General features: G+C 50.2%; 1 protein-coding gene and 1 long non-coding RNA gene across 3 annotated transcripts; one reads left to right on the forward strand and one right to left on the reverse strand.

The window, feature by feature from the left end:
* Positions 1–1,156: 1,156 nt before the first annotated feature.
* ADAR (adenosine deaminase RNA specific) lies at positions 1,157–15,363 on the reverse strand. Of its 2 annotated transcripts, none has more exons than XM_064732468.1 (15): positions 15,249–15,363; positions 11,710–13,239; positions 10,314–10,500; positions 10,074–10,231; positions 9,538–9,679; positions 9,162–9,367; positions 8,816–8,972; positions 6,944–7,115; positions 5,843–5,936; positions 4,415–4,540; positions 4,178–4,311; positions 3,559–3,741; positions 3,013–3,125; positions 2,457–2,584; positions 1,157–1,778 (listed from the first exon to the last, which is right to left on the reverse strand). In XM_064732468.1, the coding sequence occupies exons 1-15, from the start codon at positions 15,332–15,334 to the stop codon at positions 1,538–1,540; spliced, it is 3,657 nt and encodes a 1,218-aa protein (XP_064588538.1). In that variant the 5' UTR covers positions 15,335–15,363; the 3' UTR covers positions 1,157–1,537. The 2 variants fall into 2 exon arrangements, with proteins under 2 accessions (XP_064588538.1, XP_064588539.1); XM_064732469.1 differs by lacking the exon at positions 15,249–15,363 and adding an exon at positions 14,385–15,215.
* A 185-nt stretch (positions 15,364–15,548) lies between these two features.
* On the forward strand, positions 15,549–18,753 carry LOC135457739 (uncharacterized). The gene is made up of 3 exons (XR_010442764.1): positions 15,549–16,012; positions 17,098–17,218; positions 17,890–18,753. It is a non-coding gene; the product is annotated as an uncharacterized LOC135457739 (long non-coding RNA).
* The last annotated feature ends 1,532 nt before the right edge of the window (positions 18,754–20,285 follow it).

Raw genomic sequence — 20,285 nt, forward strand, 5'->3', positions numbered from 1 at the left:
AAGCTGCACGCTAGAAATTAATTTAAATCCCAGCACTTCACGCAGCCAGAGAAATCCCAGCTGCTGCAGCTGCTGCTCCTGGAGCTCAGGGGTGCACCCCAATACCTCAATGTTAAGAGCTTTGCTCCTCAAGCAGCCCCACAGCAGGGACTTGTCCCAGTTCATCCCACCTCTGTGCCAACTCTGCTGTTGGTCCAACCTCAGTGAGTGCAGGATGGGGGGTCCTGCTGTGCCCCAGTGGGGAGTGGGGATCTGTCAGTATTGGGAAGGTGTGAGGAGCACAAGAGCCCCCATAGCCTCAGCTGCAGACAGAGGAGCCCCCAGCCCTGCTCTGGGCTGGGTGCCAAGGCAGCTCCTTCCCCTGACAGCTCTGCCTGGCAGTGGATGCCCACGGGCAGCTGCAGGCAGGGTGGACATGTGACAGTGGTGACCCTGCTTGGCCCCAGCCTGGCTGTGCTGTGGAGAGCCACAGCCAGAGCTGGGGTCCTGCTCCCAGCCTTGGGCTCCTCACTTTGGGCTGTACTTCCATGCTAAGAGGTCTTTGGTCTCTGTCTGATGTGAAACAGAGAGCTCTCATCCCAGCAAAGGCAGCATTTGCCTTGTACAGGGAAATGGGCTGCTTCAACAACACCCAATAAACTTGCTGTTGATGGCAGCAGCACTGCTACTTCTTCCACCAGCAGCTCTGGCACGTGGTTCAGCTCAGACAGACACAGGACAGGGCCTGCAGCCAGCACTGGGGCCCTGAGACAGGAGGCAGGACACCCCATCCTGTCCCAGAGCTCGCAGTGAGGGAAGGAGCTGAGAGGGCCCTGCCCCAGCATTTCAGAGTCCGGCCCTCACGGGCTCAGCTCTGCCCAATGAGCCCTGTGCTTGAGGTAAAAGGCTCAATTCCAAACTCCACCTGGCTCTTTTCATCATTCAGCAAACACTAACTCATCTCTGTCCCTCTCCAAACCCCACCACAGCCCCCCCTTCACCTCAGCAGGAATTAGCACACCCACGGCCAACAATGCTGAAACCTTCTTCTTTGTTATTAATGCAGAATGTCATGCTGGTCCTATGGCTGCACATTGCAGAGGTCAGTCCCATGTCCCAGCTTGGCTGGGCTGCCAGTCATCTTCCAACAGAGACACAGAAAAACACTCAAACAGCCTGAGCTTTTCTTTTTTTTTTAATCTCAAAGGAGAAAATTTGCCTCAAAACCTGCCAGAGGGATTTGCAGTACATGGTCCAAAGGTTTCAAGCTCACAGTCTTGAAAATTCCTCTGGTTTCTCGTGCCTTCTTTAAAAAACAATAAACGGGGAGGACAAAACTATAAAAAAGCAAATGGGGACTGAGCCTGCCCTTGCTTTAAAAAACAGGAGAATCATTTACATGCACATTTTAAAAACACAGGCTCTGAGTGACAGTGACAAGGCAGCCAGGCCTACGAGGAAACCACTGCACAGTCCTGAATCCACTCCAAAAACGTGGTGAAAGGAGGATGAGCACAGCCTGTGCACATTCACCCCCCAGTCCTTGCAGAATGCTTCCTTACACATCAAGGACAGAGAAATTTTCTTCCTCTTGGGGTTTGCGGATCCAGCTGCCGTAGCCCAGCTCTTCCAGCGTGCTGAAGAAGCTCTGCTTGGCTGCCTGGTAAGCTGTGGCTGCCTCCTTGGCATCTGAGTACACAGAGAAACCCTGCAGGTCTTTGCGGTTGTTCTTTGCACAGAGCTGCTGGAACAGGGTGAACATTTTCCTCTTGGACACACGAGACACCTCCAGCTTCACACTGGGAAGGAAGACAGTGACAGCAATGAGGGACAGGACATAGAGAAGAGCCAAGAGAAGCAGGGGCTCAGGGAAAATCCCATGATGGAGGAGCTCTGGGCTTGGCAGGGCTCAGTGGTAGGGTCCAGGCAAGGCAACATTTTGTTTTCCTTCAGGAGTGCTGGCTTATGTCTGTTTAAAATCCCTCTATCCAACCCTCCCCATGTGTAGGGTGTTGCCCCATTTCTCTTCACAGAGAAAAGCAAGGCACAATTCTTCCCAAGAATATTTCTGGGTTTCCCATTCTCTGAACCTCAGAGAAAGGAAAAACAAATCTTATTTGCTGTGCCTGTGTTTGTGCAAAAGTAGAATGCAATATGGAGGTTGTTTACCCAAAGTGATGGTGTTTTGTTTTCTTGGCCTATCAGGGATAGGGGTGTGTGTGTGTTGGGAGATGCTGTGCAGTTGAGTGCTTGGCAGATTCAGTTAGATGTAATGTAATATAGCATACAACAATATAGTATAAAAAAGTAATTAATTAGCCTTCTGATAAGACAGAGTCAGATGCATCTCCTTGGGGGCAAAAATATCCACTATACAGGGTGCTGTAACAGTGCAGAGTGTACTCCCCAGCTCAGAGCTGCCCCCCTTCCCCCAGGCAGTGCCAGGAAAAGGCAGTGTCAGGAAAGGCTCCTCTTACCCATCTACTTTCCCTTTGGTGCCATCCAAGATTTCCACTTCGCCTTCATCAGCAAGACACCAGTTCACTGATGACTCCTTGGTCTTGCCCGTCTGCCTTGCAGAGTCGTACACGCTGACTCGCCCAACCTGCACAAAAAGGAAGCTTAGCCTGGTCCTGCTGCCTCAGTCTCTTGCCCCTTTCATCCCTCACAGCTTTAGCTCATCCCAAACTTTCCAGAGCCACAAGGAAAAGGTTCTTACTGAGTTGAAGGCTAGAGAGGCACTTTAGTGTCCTTTTTTCCAGCCTAAGACATTGCCAGTAACCCCCAAACTGTGCAGTGACACAAAGAGGGCAGGTTCTTGGGGTTGTTATGTGTAGGGCCAGGAGCTAGAACTCATGAGACATTGTGGTTGCCTTCCAACTCAGAAAATCTCTTGATTATGTGATTCTGTGCTTCTGGTCACTAATTCTTGCCCCTGGTTGGAGGGCTGCTGCACAATGACCCTCCCTGCAGAGCACCTCAGGGACCCCCAAAGGCACAGGCAAAGATGAAGAAGTGCCACAGCTGCAGTACCTCAGGGTGGTTGATGTGATATGGAGCCTGGAGCTTTTCCTTCAGAGTGCTCCCATCCCTCTCCATACGGCAGCAGATGGCACGGGTCAAGTGACCCTGACTGTACAAGTAACCTGTGCAGACAGAGGTGAAGGTGTGAGGAAATGGGATGGCACAGTGATGGACTGGCCAAACCCCAAAAACACTTTGCACCACTGCTCACAGGCTCCTGAAAGCCCAGAGCATGTGGATCAGCACAGCTATGTGTATGCTGGGTGTGTAAGACAATGGTCTTCACACTGCAACACTTCTCACTCAAGACACAAACATGCAGTTTTTGTCCCACTCTCCTAGATCACATGTGCCTCCTAAAAATCCAGAACTTTGCAGAGACACTGACCCTACCCACAGCCTAAAATCCATAGATTCCCTTTGCACTTTCAAACAGCTCTGCCAAGAAAGACATTTCAGTCTGTTACTCCTACACCCTCCACAAACCAACTTTGCCATCAGACGAGCTGTTCACTGCAGCCTTGTTTTACCCTGAGAGGACAGAGGGTTTCTCACCAAGTGTCAGAGAGTGGAGATAAACTGGCTCCAGGAAGTGTGACAGCAATGCCCCTTGCAAGCCCAGAACATTCCAGCGTAAGATTTTGTCACTGCAGGACATGGTCCGTAAGCGCTCCCCGTGCTGGATCCCGTCCCACGTGGGCACAATGTCACTTGACTCCACAGGAATGGTGCCTTCCCCTGCACCAGAGAAGAAAAAAGCTTTTCTGTGTAGTGTCAGATAGTCAATAAATCAAAACCCCATCAGCAACTGCTTGGGAAACTTCTGGATGCACAGAGTTTGACACCAGGTTCAGGGAACAATCTGGCATTCAGTATTGGGTACTGATGAGTAATTTTCAACATGGCTGAAGCAGAATAGAACTTTGCTTGAAAGGCAGGACACAGACACAGATCTGAGCTTTGCATCAAACTTCACAAAGCATGGCAGTGCAATAGGCAGGGCTGGGAAGGGGAAAGGGATTCTCTCTAAAGCCTTCCATCTACCTCTCCTGGTTCCTGAATGCTTCAAATCCCACAACAGCACACAGAGAGGGGTAAGGAAGCTCTGGAGCACCAGAAAGGCTCCAGAAGAGGACTGAAGCCACGCCATGGTGCAGGGAGTGACTGCACTCACCGTTTTCCACCTTGGTCCGCAGCTTGCCTTGCTTGAGGTTCTCAAAGAGAGGCTGATGTTGAGTATGTCCCATTTCATTTGGCTGATCACTGCAGGATTTATCAAAGAGTGCTCCATCCCCACATGGTGCTGTGCTAGAAAAAAAACCCTCCTGGTTAGCCCTGACTGTAAAGGAAACAGCCAGGGCCAGGGGCATGACAGTGCTGCTGACACCAGTCATTCAACCCCCTCACCAACCTGACATAGAGGTGGAAGGTAACACTGCTCTTTATTTTGAGTTTCTGTCCTGCTTGCTCAAAAATGCTCTCTTCTGCAGAGGAAGGATTAGATGGGTCATACTTCATCAGCTCACTGTAAAGAAACCTGAAAAAAAGAAAACACCATCCTGTCAAAAGGCTGCTCTGCTTCTCAGACAACAAGTGTTTCAACTGACAGGCAGGGTCCCACATCACCCATTCCTGCCACATGGAAGAGCAGACACCAGGAGCTGTGGCTCAAGATGCCTGGCAAGCCAGCAATGCTTGATGCACAAAAAGGGCAAAAAATCCAGCAGATTTTCTGCCATGCAGAGGACAAGCAGTAGAAAAGCAGGATCCTGTCCAGGTGCTGCTCTCACGCATCTGATCCCAGTGTGAAGAAGACTTCAAGGTTGTTAACCAGCACCTTTAGTCAGCAGCAAGTTTGCATTAAAAGTAAACAACCCTGGAGGCAGCTGAATTCAAGTGGTATTAGAAGGAGCCCATGATCTGTTCACACTAATGGGTTTTTTATGGCTGATTCTGGCCAGGGAAAACCCTGAGGTCTCCAGCATTGTGTCAAGGACTAAAGAAAAACTGCAGCCTCCCAGACAGTCCTTGAGCAGAGCCTGTGCAGGGACTGATTGTGCAAGGAGAGGCAGAGTTCACTCTGCTGTGCCAGAGCAGCCACTGCTGTCAAGATTAACAGCTGAAAACAGACAATAAGCAAGATGCAATCCTGATTCATCACTTCCCAGGGACCTGCCCTCAACACTTTCCCTTGCTCAGGAATGCAGAGCACAATGGCAGCACACAAAGGCTTGGAGGAAGCAGCTGATGTTTTGTTCATAACTGAAGGACAGATGTTAACCAAGCAGTCCAGCTTCATCTCATTTTAGGTTTCAAAAACTAAAAAGTGCCACAGTGAATGTAGGAGGGGAAGAGGAAGAAAAGAATTGTGTAGTTTAGTTGTGTAGAAAGGGGAAAACCCTTTCCAGCTTCTGAAAAACACGTTAATTATCAAAGCAAACATATGCAGTATGTTTTCATGAATCCTTCTACTGAAAGGCCAGGAGAGCAAGCCTGCAGTGGCTTGGTGTGGCAGGAGCTGTCCCCAGGCTGGAGAGCCCCTGTACATCAGCCCAGCAGCTTCAGCAGGAGCCTTAACATTGAATACATCAGATGCAGCCCTTGGGCTCCTGGCAAGTCTCCCATTCAGTTCTTATTTGGGCATCATTCAGGTATGGCCCCTTCTTACCAGAAATAACTTCCCTCTATTCAACAACACGAGTGAACAGTGTCTGAGGATCACAGCATCCCTCAGCACAGCAAAAATCAAGGGGTGTGTTTCAGCTACACCCCTCCAGAATGGGAGAGCAGCTCCTGGCAGGCCCCTCTCCTTTTCCTTTTGAGTTTCCCCTTTTCTCACCTCACAAAGCCTCTTCGAGAAATGATTTCTGCATGACAGTCATTCACTGTCTCCCCCTTCAAGCTTAGCTCTTCTCCTTTCACACAGCGATTACCTGAAACAATCAAACAAAGAATTAAATACTAGGGCAGGTATCAAAGTCAAGATGGCTTCAGAGACAGAGGGAGGAATTCTTATTTCTTTGGACTCTCGAGCAGCAGCACCAGCATGAGCACTCTGCCTATTAAATCACTATCACAAGCAGTTAAATGTCACCACATTTCTCTTCACAGAGAAAAGCAAGGCACAATTCTTCCCAAGAATATTTCTGAGATTCACTTTCTCTGAACCTCAGAGAAAGGAAAAACAATTCTTATCTTATTTGCTGTGCCTGTGTTGTGCCAAAGTAGAATGCAATATGGAGACTGTCTCCCCAGAGTGATGGTGTTTTGTTTTCTTGGCCTATCAGGGCCAAGCATATGTGTGTGTGTGTGTGTGTGAGGACTGTGGGCTGAGTCACAAGATTCTGTGCAGTTGTGTGCAGAATTGAGTGCTTGGTAGATTCAGTTTAGATGCAATGTAATATAATGTAATGTAGTATAATAAAGAAATTAATTAACCTTCTGACTAGACTGAATCCTTCTCATCATTCTCTCCCCTCGTCGGGGATTTCCTGCAAATTCTATAGTTAAGAAAATAAAGGGATGCCACTTAAGGACAGACAGACTTAAACTGCCATGAGTTTTGGGGGACTCTACCTTCCTGAGGGTTTTTCAGCCCATCACTCCAGGTAGAAGCCTGGCAGCAAAGCAGGGAGGGAAATAAGGTACGTGCAGCTGGGAGAAACCAGGGGATTGTGAGCTCTGGCACATAAGGAACCCATGCTCTGCTGCACAGAGCAGGACACAGCAATGCAAGCAAAGATTAAGAGCAATATAGCTGCAGGCACATTTGCTTTGTTCTCTTTCTCTCTAACCAGATCACTCATGACACCATGTGAGCCCCGGGAACATTCTGTACCCTCTCTGAGGCTGCCTAGAGCAACAGCCACTCCTGAACCATGGCTGACAGGGAAACCCAGCATGAAGGGAGCTCAGAGTGTGCTGAAGAAGCTGCTCATACCTGTTCCAATGCTGACCACCACTCCCAGGCCCTGATCTCCTCTCCTCATGATGATGGCAGCCAGGATCTTGCGGCCCAGCAGGCTGTGCTGGAGGCGAGCAGTGAGCGAGTTGAAGCGCTGGTGGCTCAGCATGGCCAGCTGATCGTGCAGGGTGCTGCCACTCACAGGGAGCTGGGATGGGACAACAGCACAGGACATGAGCAGGTCACACCACACAGCTCAAGTGTCACCGGGGGATTTTATGAAAAATCCCTTCACCAGGATTGCTTCTCCTGGAAACCCTCAGCTTCTCCATGGTTTGCTCCTCTGGAATGTGATTTGGAGAGTTGTTTACCCAGCATGTGTCAGGACTCTGGTCAGTCCCAGGTTTTTATCATCATTCTTTTCTAGACTTCTGATGTCTCCTTTCTCTTTCTTTAGTATCATTTTAGTATATAATTTTCATTTACTATCATATCTCATATACTAATAAATCAGCCTTCTGAGAACTTGGAGTCAATCCTCATCTCTCACCTCATCCTGGAGACCCTCACAGCAACTTGGTGACCACACTCAAGGGTAAGCTAACACTCTTTAGCACAGCTTTGTAGAAATGTGCTCCTTGTTGAAGGAGTGACAAAATTATCTTTTGTCTCCTTAAAAAGGAAATAAGCCCAGAAGTTTAACTCTTCATTTAGGTGAAAAAGGCACCTCAGAGGAGCTGGGGGACTTCAAACTTAAGGATAGCTGATTGGACAGAAGCCAAAAAGTCCCACCTAGGCAATTTACTAGAAAAAGAAGAGAATAAAGAAACCAATTGCTTTTATGAGGTGTTTTACTAGGGGCAGGAGGGCCTCTTGCACCTGGATTGGTTTTTCTTTGTAAAGAGTTTTGTTATTTTGGTTTTTAATAAAACTCTTTTGTTTCCAGCACTGCCACAGAAGCCATTTTGCTGATTTTATGCCTTTTAAAGTAGCTGAGCTATCTTGGTGTGAAATAGATCTCCAAGAGCTTACAGGAAACTCCTGTTTCACAGCTTTCCAAGCAGAAGGCACAGAAAATCCTGAGCTTTGGGCAGTGCTGTGTCAAGGGGTGGGTGAAGTTCTTTTAGTTATTTCTGGGAAAATCTCATCCAAGGTTTTGAGCTCTGCTTTAGCCACATCAGAGACAGCAACAAGCTATACAGGCTGAGGAATGGCCTCCTGAGAATGCCAGGGAAAACCCTGAGCAAGAAGGAACAAAACCAACCTGCCTATGTGCAGAGACTCAGCCAAGGAAATCTGTTCTGGCTTTGGAGGAATTGCTCCTCTGGCTGCCTGTGAGGAGAGTGCACAGTCATTCCAGCACAGACCAAGCCATCTCCTCCAGCACTGCTGACTGACAAATCCTCCCTGATGGCTTTGCTATTTAGAGCCCCAGCTGCTGTGCCCAGTTGTGCTGCCTGGAATGAGGCTTTTCAGAGCTCACAACACTCTATGTGTGATTTATATCAGCCCAAGTTTGGGACAGCCATCCTGACATAACCAGGGCTTTGTGTTTAACTGATGTGTGAATTTGAGCTGACACACAATTTTTAATGCAGTACAAAGAAATAACAAAAAAGTAATATAATTTTTAAAAAGCATGTTCCTACCCTACCACAGGAACTCATTTTAGTAGCTTGTGGAAGAATCTGATAATAATTTAGCCCTAAAGCAGAGGCCTGTAGGACAGAAGGGTATTTCTGCACCCTGAGGAAACATTTAACCCACTTCAGGAAAACCACATCAGGTTATGAACAGCTGCAGAGAACAAAGGGATCACAGCTGATTTTGAAAGCATTTTTTGGTTGGACTGAGAGGAGGGGGATAGGCAGGCCTATCACACAAGCCCAGCTTTGGCAGAAGATTCACCTCAGTGATGCTCATCCCTTCCATGCGCTCGGTCTTCTCTGATTCCCCAATGAGGACTCTGAGAGCTGCATCAGCTGCCTCCTGCTTGCCCTGCTTCTTGCTGTGTGCAGTCACAGCTGGGAACCAGCGGCCTCCAACCTTTGCCTGATACACAAACCTACAAAGAAACCAAGAAACCTGTGAATTTCAGTTTGGTTTTTACATTTCTCAAAGTGGAGAGAGGAGTGAATCAGAAGGACAAGATTTGGCAGAGGCAGCAGCTAGCCCTGTTGCCATCTCAAAAGGCAGCAGCTACTTTGAGCCTTCTGCAGCACAAAATTTCCTTCAGCCAGATGCTGCTACTTACTTGGGGTCATGGGGAGGTCCTGACTGGTCAATGAGTTTGAACTCTGCAGCAAACCCGTTGGAACGGGCGTATTCCAGCAGGCCACTGACAGGATTGACATTCAGATATTTGATGAGCTCCCCAACACCCTTTGTTTTCACCACTTTGGATTCATCTGGAGCAGCAATATTGTGCATGGACTGGTCACTGAGGGGCTTCACAACAGGCTAGAGTAGAGTTAGACATGAGAAGACTGTTTAACACTGAGCAGCTGCATTTAGTGCAGGAAACCTCAGCCCCACATGACCTTGTGGGGTGAAATCCAGCAGAATAGGAAATATAAGGGGGGGGACACCCAATTCCAAACACTTGAATCTTATAAAAAAGCTCTTTATACCTGTTCAGGCAAGACATGGGGTACAGACTCTCCAGAAAGAATCTTCACAGCAACTTCTGCTGCCATTTGCTTTGCTCCCTTCTTGCTGTTTCCTACCACAGCAGGGAAAATTTGGTCACCCATTTTCACACAGTAGCTGAACCTGACAGGATATTATAGTACATGAAAAGTGTTAACCATAGGTGTCTCAATCTGGTTATTATCCCCATGTCCCACTTCCAGATAAATCCTTCTGGGTTATCTCCAACTAAAATCTACTGTGATGGCCTTAAACACTTCCAGTAGAGCACATCCAGGAAGGGGACAGGACTGGAACCCCCTCCTGCTCTGGTAGAAGAAGCAGCATCCTTTCTCTGAGAAAGGGCATTGCTCTGGGTCTCCTTCTGGAACTAGATATCATGCCCAGAATCCTTGGCTAAGAGAAGCACTCAGCTAGGTCAGTGACAAATCCAGCAATGTGGGCAGCAAGCTGAAGGGGAAGGACAGTAAAGAAAAGGTTTCCACCCTCCCTCAAAGCTGACAAGAATATGCCATACCTAGGATCATGAGGTGGGCCTTCCTGAGAGAGCAGCTGGAATTCAATGATGTTCCCTGATTTTTGACCATACTCCATTAATATGCTGATAGGGTGCTTCCCAGGAAGCAGATTGAGGGGAGCTGCTGCAGATGACAGCTCTGGCTCCAGCTGCAAAGGCTACAGCAGGAAGATGGAGGAAATCAGTGTCAGACTCAATGGTGTTTGAGCAGCCTCACAAAGTAAAGAAAACAGGACTCACCAGGTCTGGTTCTGAGCTGTTGGAGGGTAATGGCTCCTCACATTTAATTCCACCTTGCCTTCCATTCTCCACTTCACTCATCAGGACCCTCATGGCATTAGCTGCTGCCTCCTGCTTGGCCAATTTTTTGCTCCCTGCTTCTGCTGGAGGGAATCGGCGGCCGTTGATCACGACCTGGAACTTAAACCTTTGAAAGAGAAAACCAAAGGGGCACAGTGAGAAGCAGAAGCGTGGTCTGCTCCAACAGCAGGCTGCTCTTGGAATTTAGAGAAGAAACAGCCAGCTCCCAGCTGGGAGAGTAAATCCAGGCTGCCATGAGCAGAAGACAAAAATACCAAGGCTTATTACATCATTACATTTGTAGAGCTGTTCACAACAGAGGAGCAGCTCCACATTTTGTTCTGAAGAACAGGATGAATTGTTGTGTTCCACCACAGGTGCCTGGAGCAGGTAATGGCTGTGGGCAGACAGCAGCTCTGTGGTGGCTCCTGGCCAGGAATAAGAAAGCTCAAAAGCAGCCTGCACTGTTTTATTTGCACCTGGTCATTCAGGGGTCACTCCTGCCTCTGGCATTCTCTTTGAAAGGTGCTGCCTCACATAAACCTCCTGCCTCTGACACTTCTGCCTCCCCCATTCCTGTGACCTCTAACAAACAAGTTGATCTTCCATCCTCCAGCCCTGGAAATCTTCCAAGGAGAGTAGGTCAAACCAGATCTGGAGAGGGATTATGGTGCTGAATACATTCAGATCCTTTCTTAAAAAAAAAAAAAACAACAAACCAAAATAACAACACCCTGGGACTCCATCTTTAGAAATTAGGCCAATTTTCCTGTCTAGCAGATCTATTGACATATTCCAGTGTGGCACATATGGAGATTTTCTTGGTGTTGCTTATGCTCAGTAACAGCCACGATTCTGCAAGGGACTCCAGAGACTGACTTAGCCAACTGCAGTGTCATGCCACATGCTCAGCCCAGAGTACTGGCTCTGACCTGCTACAACACAGAAATGTACACAGTGGGGCCACCTTGCTTAACTTTGTTCTGGGCTCCCTTTACACCATTTCCAGGTGAGAGCATCTTGAGAGGCACCTTAGAAACACCAGTTTCCCCTATATGGTCAAACTGAAGGTAACTAATTGAGATGGGACCTACTGAAGAAATTAATCCCATCTTTTCTGCTCAGAATGAGGAAAGCCAAGACTGGGTTACCTAGGGTTAAATTTTAGCTTTGCTTTATTTTTTTAAGTTGATGCAAGGAATCAATTAGGCTAATCTTTCTGAAATAAAAGAAACATTAACAGCAGGCCCCTTCAGGACAGTTGAGTGGGTGAACTCAGTTAAAGTCAAATCATTTAATGGAAAAAGAGCTCAGGAAAGGCAGGACATTTTCTTACCGTGGCTCATGAGAGGGTCCATTCTGCTCCAGCATGATGAAATCACAGTGTTGGTATGTGTACTGGGAATATTCTGTAAGGCCACTCACTGGGTTCTTCTCCTGACAAGCCATCAGTTTCTCTACAGGTGTACATGGCAAAGCAGTTTCAAACTGGGCAGCATAACTGGGGGAAGACTGAGAATTCATGATGCCTTCTGACTTATCAGGCTGCTTGCTGATTGCATTCAGATTATCCGGGATATCATCTGTGGTCCATGTGCTGTTTTCTGAGTTATCATAATTATTCAAACTGGAGAAGTCAGGCTTAGTGTCCTCAGATGCATCTGCTTCTGTGTCACTGACATTGCCCTGACCAGCCTGCCCCAAAGGCTGCTGCCCATTTTCTGCACTTTCTTCTTCTTCTTCTTTTACCGCTGCTGGTGAAGCTGCAGTCACCTCTGGGGGACGTGGTGGGACAAAGGAAGAGGGAAGACCTGACTCAGGAGGTGTGGCATCTGCCATCTGCATTATTGTGCTGGCCTTCATCCTCATCTGCATCCTCTCACGTTTCCTGTCTGTCAGGGACCACCGTGGTGGAGTTGCATTCTGCTTGTGGACATCCCCCAGCTTTTCCAGAGCACTAAGAAATGCATTAACATCCTTGGCTCTGGAAAACCCAATGTTCTTGGCAAGATTGAGAGCTGTTGTTTCCGCCACACTGTACAAGTAGTTGCAGATTTTCTCCTTTGTCTCAGCCATCTCTGTGTCTCCCAAGCCAAACGCGCTCCGCTCTCCCCCTCTGCTCTCACAATTTGCTGGATCTGTGCAGGTGGCACTGTGGTCAGTGGGGCTTCTATCTCTCCCTGAACCAGGGCTGGCAACCCTCCACAGTGGTGGTGTCTCTCCCTCTTTGTGCAACTTCCCTTCTTTGAGGAGTTTATACAAAACACGGTTGACCTCTTTCTTTTGAGTTCTAAGTTTACGTGCCAGCTCATGAGCCGTGCAAGTCCTCCCCTCCCCGAGCTGCCTGAAAACACTCAGAATTTCTCCTTCATAGTTCTGCCCAGCAAGAGACAGTCTCTGAAAATTCAGCCTCACAGCGTCAGACTCTCTCCGGGAGCTCTCCTGCCGATGGTGCTGCGGAGGGCAGTAGCGAGGCACAGTCCCAAGCCGCGGATGTTGGCTGGAGAAGAAGCTACGGCCGGCAGCGCTGGGCTGACCTCTGCCTGCAGGAGCCGGTGCCGCAGCTCGCCCGCCTCTGGTGCGCCACTCCTTGTGTGATCCCTGTCCCTGCAACACAGAGACTTCAGCGTCCTGCTCTGCTAGGAAGCGCTGGCGTAAAAAGCTTTCCTGGTTAGTTTCTTGTAGGGTACGAGGGTGGTTAAAAGGACCTCGGTTAGTGCTGGGGTAGTGGTGCCTCGGCTGGGTGAGACAGGAGCCTCTGCCTCGCCCAGTGCCTCTGCTCATAGCGCACTGCTGGGACACGCGGGGGAGCCAGGCTGCTGCTGAGCCGGGACAGGAGCCGCCACTCACTCCGCACTCTCCCGCCCTGAGGAGAGAAAACACAGCGGCTCAGAACACCTTTTCACAAAGACAGCATTCCAGAAATGCAGTTTAAACAGCTTCCCGCCTACTGAGGCACTTCAAGCATCTTCTCACTCGTCAATTGTTTTTGTTTACTTTTCTAGGAGTCTAAATTAGTCCTGTAAAACCACAAACGGCAAACTCTGACTGCCCAGCAGCTCTAATCAATCCCAAGAAGCAGCTTTGCCACTGTTCCTCTCAGGCTTGATTCCAGCACGGGGCTGGGTGGCCTCAGGACACACTCCTGAAACACAGCAAGCTCCACTGCCCTGCCTCCAGGGAGAGGAGAATCTCAGACCTACTTTGTAACCTGAGAAATGGGGGCATGAGGAGGTAAAGGAGAACAAGGAGCTGGAGCAACTTGCATGGTCACACAGAACAGAGCTGCAACAGGCTCACAATTATTTTGAGATTCATGGCCAAAACAGCCTGAAATGCCAAGTGTCTTTTCCTCCCTGGACATTATGTGACCTGTAGAGGCAAAACATCACACAACAGGGGAATGAAAGTGATAAGATGCAGAGAAATTGGATAGGTGTGCAGCTGGCAATGGTACAACAAGTTTTTTTCCATTATAGCCCAAATTTCACTCTATCACACAAAGTTGTGCTGCCTCCCCGGGGTACAGGGGTAAGACTAAACTAATAATATTCTTTTTAAAAGTAAGGAATCCAGCCCAGCATATTGTAATTTTCTGATAACGCTTGCTGCAAAACTGAGAGGATAAAGACACGGAACATGATACACATACTGCCAGGTCCACATCCCGCCTTCTCCTCCTTGACCTCCTTACGGCATCTCTCGTCACAAAGATCAGATTTTCAGATGCAAGTCTCATCTTCATAAAGCTCCCCATCTTCACCAAACACCTCAAGGTCAACTTAAATGTCATTTCCATTAAACAACTGCACTCGGCTGCCTTTACCGGGATTTATTTTTACAACAAACACGGGGAAGGCAGAGTGAAGAGGGACAAGTCTCCACCTCCCCGGGAGTCCCACTGCTGCCCCCTGCTCAGTGACCCCGTTTTACAAGCGCTCCCTGAGCCAAGGGCAGGGCAAAAACAGGATGAGGACTTAAAAAAAAAAAAAAAACCAAAACCGCTCTTACCTCAGTCTCATCCGCACGCCAAATTATTTTATGAGAAAATAGAGGGGAAAAAAAAGAAAGGCCGAGCCGCAGAAGCGGCACCGGGACAGCGCTAAGATGGCTGCGAGCTCCGTTTCAGTTTCGTTTCCCGCAGCAGCCGCTCCGCTCCGCCCCGCCCAGGGAGCTCGCAGCGGGGGCCGGCCGGGTTTGGGGCTTTCCCAGCCGGGCTCTGGGCTTCGGCAGCGATCAGCAGGGTCCGTACCGACGGCGGGAAGGGGAACCGGGCAGGGCAGCTCCTTCCGCCGGTCCCTGTGGCGCTGCAGCCCCGCCGCTCAGGAGCTGCCGCCGGGACGGGGTCCCGGTCCGCGGGCTGAGGGAGGGGCTGCGGGAGCACCTGCCCGGGGAACGCCTGCCCCCTTCAGCTACACCCCAAAGGCCACCCGGGTACCGCGGCAGGACGGCTGCTGCCTGCACCCGTGTCAAACCCCGTTCCCCGGCACCCGCGGCGGGAGTGGCGGCACCGGACGAGGCCCCCGAGCCCGGAGGGTGGGCTGGGAGACAGGGCGGCGAGCACTAAAAGCCGGGAGTCGAGGCTTTTATTTATATCCGCCCTGTGGAAGCCGGTCTCGACAGGGACCTTGGGGAGCCCGGACACGGTCACACCGCGGGGCTGCCTGCGCTGGAGACCGCACCACGGCCTGTGCGGCCCGGGCCCCCGGTGCCACCGGGACCGGTGGCCGCTGCGAGACACGGGGGCCCGGAGGGACACACGGAGGCCCGTGGGGGCCCGAACCCCGCCCGCGGCCACTGCAGGACACACAGGCTCGGAAATACCCACGGGGACCGGACCCGACCCGCGGCCGCCCCCTCCCCACGCTCCGGTACCTTGCCGCCGCTGCCGCCGCTGCCGGCGCCCGCTGATGACGCAAGCGAGCCTCATGCGCCTGCGCAGTGAGCCGCGCGGCAGCCATCTTTCCCTAGGTCCCAGCGCGGCCATGTTTGGTGAGGCCAGTGCTCGGATGTGCCGGTGCTGCGGGCCCGGCGGGGCTCGGCTTAGTTATGCCTCTCCTGGAGAGGCAGCACTACCGTCCAGTCCCCCGGCTGAAAGGCAGCGCCGCTCCGGCTGTGCCGCGGGGAGCGGTGGCTTGAGGCGCTGCTGCCCGTGCGGCTCACATGGCGTTCCCCCTGCCCGGCCCGCGCATGCGCTCGGAGCGCCGCCGAACATCCCGGTCCCCCCCGGCCCCGCCGTGCCCTCAGGGCTGGGGGGCTTCTCCCCTCCTCCCTGCGCCCCCATGGCCCCTGGGACACCCATTTCCTATGGGCTCTGTGTCTGTGGTGGGGCTCCCTTCTCCCTTGGAGCTTCCTTATCCCCTGTGCCCCTCACTGAGGTCTTTCCCGCGGGGCTCCTTTTTCACCTCAGGCTTCCTGTGGGACGCCCCTCACCCCCATTCTAATCCATTATTTTAGTGCCGGAGGTGCAGCAGGTCACATCCCACCCTGTCCGAGGTTCTTTCTAGGCAAACGGACACGTGGTGACACAAATGGACACAGGGACACAAATGGACACGTTCCCCTCCGTGATCCCAAAGCAGGCGCAGCCCCGCTGCCGGTGGATCCTCCCTTTCCCGGGCAGTCACCATCCGGACCGTGTGAGTTATAAAATTATAAAACCACCGGCAGAGAACAGATTGTTCCTGCCTGCTGCTGCACAGCGCTGTGAAATGACAGCCGGGTGCCATTTACCGGCGGGCACCGGGATCCGAGCGGGCACTGCCCCGGCACCGCCGTTCCAGCTGTCAGCAGCCCCTGTTGGGCGGTGGGCACTGTGGCATTTATACCTGTGGGTGTGGATCATAACCAAAAGGCTTGGTGTGGAAACTCAGGATATTCCTCTGGCTGCTCTGGAGGACTCGAGACCCTGGCAGGGGGCTCAGAGACCTTGGCACGGAGTCAGACACCTGTGCCTTTGATTTTAACCCATGGAAACAATTACCAACTTTGTGTGAGGAGTTACAAGCCACAAAGGTTTGAATAGAATGATAGTGAATTTACCACAGGGTGGAAAAGTAGAATTTTAGGGTTTTTTAGAATGGGGGTTCTATAGGTAAGATGGAGGAATGTGGGCGTGTCCAGCCTTTCTCCTTCTTGTCCTCCATTTTATGCTGTCATGGTGACACTTTTGGATTGGTTTAGAGTAGAAACACACTGTCTAACATAGGTGATAGGTATTGGGAAATTATTGTAAATAATGCACATTTAGTACATTTTAGTATAAAAAGCTAACACCACCTCTGGGGTGATCAGTGTGCCACAGACTGACTTGCTAGACAGAACTCGGTGGGTCAGAGAAAGAATGTTATAGATAAGAAAAAAAACTACCTTGGAAAGCAGAACTGAAAAGCTCGTCTTCTTCTTCAGTCTTGGGGCTGGGGAAAAGAGACTTTCTAACACCTTAGGGTCATCTTGACACCAGAGACCTCATCAGCTTGGGAGCTGAGCTATTAGATAGAGCAGCCCTGGGGGGTCAGGTTCTTTTTCCAGCCAACAAGTGGCAGGACAAGAGGAAATGGCCTCAGGCTGCACAGGGCAGGTTTAGATCAGATGTTCGGGGATGTTTCTTCAGGAAGAGGCATTGGTGGATCAAAAATGGAGTGGATGTGGCACCTGGGGATATGGATTAGTGGTGGCCTTGGCAGTGATGGGGAATCAATAGCTGGAATCTGTGATTTTACAGGGCTTTTCCAACCTCAGCAAATCTGCAATTCTATAATTCTGCTGCTGTGGTACAACCAGTGAGCAGCTATCACATGCAGGACCATCCTCTGTGAGTGCCCAGACCCTCTTCTGCTTGAGTGGTGAGTATGGAGGGAGCCAGGAGGGATGGCCATGGCTTCTGGGTGAATTTTAGGGGCTCATCTTCCTACATTTGTCCATGAATGGGCAAAACATACCAAGACAAGCTCCTCAGAGCACCCTGTGTGTCCCAGTGGAGTGGCAGCTGGATGTTCCTTTAGGTGGGGACCATAACCCACCGTGGGCTCTTCCCTGCAGCTTTCAAAGGCATTTCAATGAACCTGGAGTAGTGACAGGGTGCAGAAATGGTGAGTCAGAGCCCAGAATTGCCAGGCTCAGCTGCTGCTCGTGTTCAGTGAAGGTTGTGGATTGTTCAGGGTTTGGGGATTTCTTTTTTTTCAGATTATTTCTGGATTTAGAGATTTTGGGGCTTCTGTGTCATAGTGTGGTTTTGGTGAGGAGTTTTTTTTCCTGTAATGTAGAGACTCCTTGCCTAAAGAAGAGCTCCTCACACTCACTGAAGCTGTCACATCTGTTCCTGGAGGGTCTGGGAGCACAAAGGTTCCTCCCTGGGATGAGGCTGGTGGCAAACACAGGGGTCACAGTGCACATCAGCAGTGTCTCCCCTCCACTCCACTGAACAGCACACAGAGCACACAACTACCCACTCCTCAATCTGTTCTTTTTTTTCTTTTTTTCCACCCTCCTTTAATTGCTGGTGATCCCTCCCAAGCTTTGCTCCAGGCTCAGTGATGTGATTCATCTTGGCTGCTGTGGAGATGGAATGGGAAGGTTCCAGCACTGACAGAGCTGCTCATGAAATCCTGTGCTGCTGGCATTGTTGGGCCGTGTATCCTTTAGAATTGCAACACCCTAAACCCGACAAACAGGCACTTCATCCACACGAGCTCCTTCTCCTTTCTCCTTCTTTATGGAAAATTGGCAGGCTCCCAACCTGTTTCCATAGGAACGGGCTGGGAGAGCAGGAGACCTCCAGCTGCTGAAGTCCCAGCCTTAACACGGCCATGGCATCTGCTTGGCCGTGACAGGAGCTCCTGCAGCCTCTGGAGACTGCAGGCATGGGGAAAACACTCATTTTGTGTTGGAGATAAGGAGCTGATAAGCAGCTTACCCGAGGCTGCCTGGCTGATTTCGGTGCAGGCTGGAAAAAGCTCCATTATTTGCTCTTGGATGCTGAGTCTCATCCTGCTCCCCTGCTTCTTTGGGGGCTGCCCCAAACCTCCCACGTTCCCCAGGCTGAGCAGAGGCTTCCCCGCAGGATGGCAGCATTTCACTAAAGCTCCAGCATCAGCTGGAGATGCCTCAGGTGTCTGCTAGGATTTGCTTCCCTCTTATGAAATGAAAAAGAGAGGAAATAAATTGTGGCACAGCTCCCCCGCCTGACTTTCTGCTCGGGTGCCAGTTACCAGCTCAGGCTATTGTTCTGCAGAGTTTCATTTTAAGCTCCTTTATTAGACACTCTAAAATATCACTTCCTTGCTCTTGCAAACAGCCTGTTCCTGCAGGAGAGATTTGTGCTTCTTAGTCAGCTGCTGGTGCTTTCCAAGGGAAGGCAGCCCTGGGAGTCGTGGTTTATCACCTGCTCTGCTGCTGTTTGATCCCCTCTCTGCCCCAGGGCCGGGCTGTGCTCTCACACTGCTGCTAAGAGGTGCAATTAGGGTTTGGCCTCTTTGCAGAAGCTCCCATCAAACACTCCAAGCTCCTCATATGAGAAGAGAGGAGCTGGGCTGAGCTGGTTCCCACGTCCTTCTAAGTGCTGCACCAGTCTGTCTGCACATGCACAGCTGGGAACTGCCATGGAAAATCTTCCTAACCCTACAGCATCAGTTCCCCTAGGAGGGAAAAAATGCTTTATTCCTTCCAGTGGATTTTTATGGAGCAGGTAATACATGGGAGGTTCTGCCCCATTCTGAGCCCGTGGCCCTGGTATGAGCACCAGAGCAAGGAGCTGCTTCCAGAAAGGTCCTTTATCCCTGTTTGCTCTCTATTGCTCCCAACAAACAGGTTCCCAGCTGGGGAAGCAGCAGAGCTCTCCAGGGAATTGCACAAACCCTCACCTTGCTGCTCAGCCAAAGAGCAAACCTGAGCTTTGCTACAGCCCCAGCAGCTGCCATGCCTGTGGTTCCAAATCCTCAGGGGGGGATTACTCACCCTGAGAGCTCCCAGTGAGGATCAGAGGGGAAAGGGGGGGTCCTGGCACCTCTGTCTGTGTGGCACTCACCCACCTGAGGCAGCAGTGTGCCCCAGGGGTGGGCAGCACGCTGCCGTGGAGGCCAGCAGGGAGGGAAAGGCAGCTGGGCCTGGCACATCTGCAGCAGGAGGAGGCAGCAACGCTGACTCCCACGGCAGCTGCAGGGGTGGAAAGCAGCACAGGTTTTATTCTGTCTGGTACAAAAGGTACCCTTGAAAAAAGGCAGAAGGCAGGCTGAGGCTCAGGCACCACATGCTACATGAGCACGACCTCCTCTTTGAGTTCTTGGATGCTCATGTGAAAAATGTGTATTTTATGATTGGCTTTTCTCAAATATTCAAATGAATATTAGATGTGTTGTGTTAGAAAGTAATGCTGTTTTAATTCTCTTAAGTAGAGTGCTAAATATAGTTTTAGGTTATAAAAAATATTAAAATAGAAACTGTGCTATGTAGGATAGTTTCTCTAAAGAAAGGACTTGCAGTGAGATAGCAGCCACAGGACACCTCAGTCTTTCAGAGAAAGAGAATTTATTGCCCCATTATCAGAAGAAATGAGCTTCCCACCTCGAAGGCGCTGTCAAGATTCAGAGGAAGAAGTTGATGATGACCAGGCAGAATCCTGTGTTTGAATGGAATTTATGCATCGTGTATGAGGTGTATGAACATGCAACAGGCTGTTGCTTTTAAGGGTTAATCCTCTGTTAACGGGGGTCCTTTTTCAGGCTGGTGCTGCCCAGAAAGGGGTACCTGGAAGTCCATAACTCTTTGTTTCTATTGTCTCATATTGTCCTAATTCAAATTGTCCAAATTATTATTACTCTAATTGTATTACTATTTTTACAACCATTTAATTACTATTTTATTTACTATTTTATTTTATTACTATTTTATTTACTATTTTAAAATTTTAAAAAC

The sequence above is a fragment of the Zonotrichia leucophrys genome, chromosome 25, assembly GCF_028769735.1.
Source record: "Zonotrichia leucophrys gambelii isolate GWCS_2022_RI chromosome 25, RI_Zleu_2.0, whole genome shotgun sequence".
In the NCBI taxonomy this organism is placed as follows: Eukaryota; Metazoa; Chordata; class Aves; order Passeriformes; family Passerellidae; genus Zonotrichia; species Zonotrichia leucophrys.